The sequence below is a fragment of the Myotis davidii genome, unplaced genomic scaffold (genome assembly GCF_000327345.1).
Source record: "Myotis davidii unplaced genomic scaffold, ASM32734v1 scaffold59, whole genome shotgun sequence".
NCBI lineage: Eukaryota > Metazoa > Chordata > Mammalia > Chiroptera > Vespertilionidae > Myotis > Myotis davidii.
In genome coordinates, this window is record NW_006293001.1 from 6,802,245 (window position 1) to 6,804,311 (window position 2,067).

Consider the following 2,067-nt stretch of genomic DNA (forward strand, 5'->3'; position numbering starts at 1 on the left):
AGACTATAAAACAGGACCATGCAAGCTAAACCATACAAAGTGATCTTAATGGTCAATGGGTAAAATTACAAATGTTCCACAATCTATAAAATTTTTTTAAAATATTAAAAACTCTCCTACTGTTATAAATATATATGGAAATTAAAAATTAATAAAATGTATTAGTAAACTGTAATTTCAAACATTAGATATTGAGAATTAAAGTGTGTATTTCTTTATAAACACAAATATATTTTTCAAATATTTTTTATCAAAACACACAAATGTTCTTTTTTGTTATTAAGCCTCACCCAAGAATATTTTTTCTATTGATTTTTAGTGAGAGTGGAAGGGAACGGGAGAGAAACAGAACAAAAAACAAAAATGTGAGAGAGATACATCAATTGGTACATGCTTTTGACTGGAATGGAACCCATGACCCTTCAGTCTGTGGGCTGATGCTCTAACCACTTAGCAAACTGGCTAAGACCACAAATGTTCTTAATGGTATTATTCATAAGAGCCAAAAATAGGACACAAGCTAATGTTGATCAACTAGTCAATGGATAGACAAATGTGTGCGATACATCCATACAATCAGATATTATTCAGGAGTAAAAAAGAATGATACAAGCTATAGTGTGGATAAACCTTAAAACCATTATGCTAAGTGAAAGAAGGCAAGCTTTCCGCGCTACCCAGGGAGGGCTCCATACGGCGTTGTTCTCGGTTCCCACGTAACTTAAAGGGAAACTTTTCACAATGTCCGGAGCCCTTGAAGTCCTGCAAATGAAGGAGGAGGATGTCCTCAAGTTCCTTGCAGCAGGAACCCACTTAGGTGGCACCAACCTTGACTTCCAAATGGAACAGTACATCTACAAAAGGAAAAGTGATGGCATCTACATCATCAATCTGAAGAGAACCTGGGAGAAGCTGCTGCTGGCAGCTCGGGCCATTGTTGCCATCGAAAACCCAGCCGACGTCAGTGTCATATCGTCCAGGAATACTGGCCAGCGAGCTGTGCTGAAGTTTGCTGCTGCCACTGGAGCCACTCCCATTGCCGGCCGCTTCACTCCTGGAACCTTCACCAACCAGATCCAGGCAGCCTTCCGGGAGCCAAGACTTCTGGTGGTTACTGATCCCAGGGCTGACCACCAGCCTCTCACAGAGGCGTCTTATGTTAACCTGCCCACCATCGCTCTGTGTAACACAGACTCTCCGCTGCGCTATGTGGACATCGCCATCCCTTGCAACAACAAGGGGGCTCACTCAGTGGGTCTGATGTGGTGGATGCTCGCCCGGGAAGTACTTCGCGTGCGTGGCACCATCTCCCGGAGTGCTCAGCCTGCCACTGAAGACTGGTCTGCAGCCCCCACTGCTCAGGCTACTGAATGGGTAGGAACAACCACTGAGTGGTCCTAAGCTGTTCTTCCACAAATTCTTAACGGAACGGAAATAAGGTTGATGGAAAATAAACAGTTTCTAAAAGTCGTAAAAAAAAAAAAAAAGAAAAAGAAAGAAGGCAAACAAAAGAGATGACATACTGTATGATTACATTTACATAAAATATCCAGAAAAAAGAAACTCTATTGAGATAAAGAGTAGATTATTGGTTGCCTAAGGTAGAAGTTGAGGGGAACAGGATTAGCAGTAAATCAACATGAAAGATTTTATTGGAATGAAGGAAATATTCTTGAAATTCTGAATGGTTATGGTTGCACAGCTTGGTAAATTTACCAAAAAAAAAAAAAATCAATGAATTATACCCTAAAAATGAGGGTACAAATTGATTGTAAAATGTGCCTTCATAAAGCTACCTATTTTTAGTCCTACCTGGTTTCGCTCAGTACATAGAGAATCCATCTGTGGACTGAAGAATTCCGAGTTCTATTCCAGCCAAGGGAACGTGCCCAGGTTGCAGGCTCTATCACCAGTAGGGGGCATGCAGGAGGCAGCCAATCAATGATTCTCTCATCATTGATGCTTCTATCTCTCCCTCTCCCATCCTCTCTGAAATCAATAAAAAAATAATAAAGCCACATGTTTTTACAAACCCTTATCAAGAGTGATTTGAAAGTGATTGCCTTC

General features: G+C 40.9%; 1 protein-coding gene across 1 annotated transcript; it reads left to right on the forward strand.

Annotated features, from left to right (window-relative positions):
• The first annotated feature begins 670 nt into the window (after nucleotides 1-670).
• On the forward strand, nucleotides 671-1,401 carry LOC107183531 (40S ribosomal protein SA). The gene has a single exon (XM_015565780.1). It carries the CDS (start codon nucleotides 742-744, stop codon nucleotides 1,399-1,401), a length of 660 nt encoding a protein of 219 aa, XP_015421266.1. The 5' UTR covers nucleotides 671-741.
• Nucleotides 1,402-2,067: the final 666 nt, after the last annotated feature.

Coding starts and splice junctions, on each gene's coding strand:
- LOC107183531 (XM_015565780.1), top strand. CDS start 742: ATGTCCGGAGCCCTTGAAGTCCTGCAAATGAAGGAGGAGGATGTCCTC.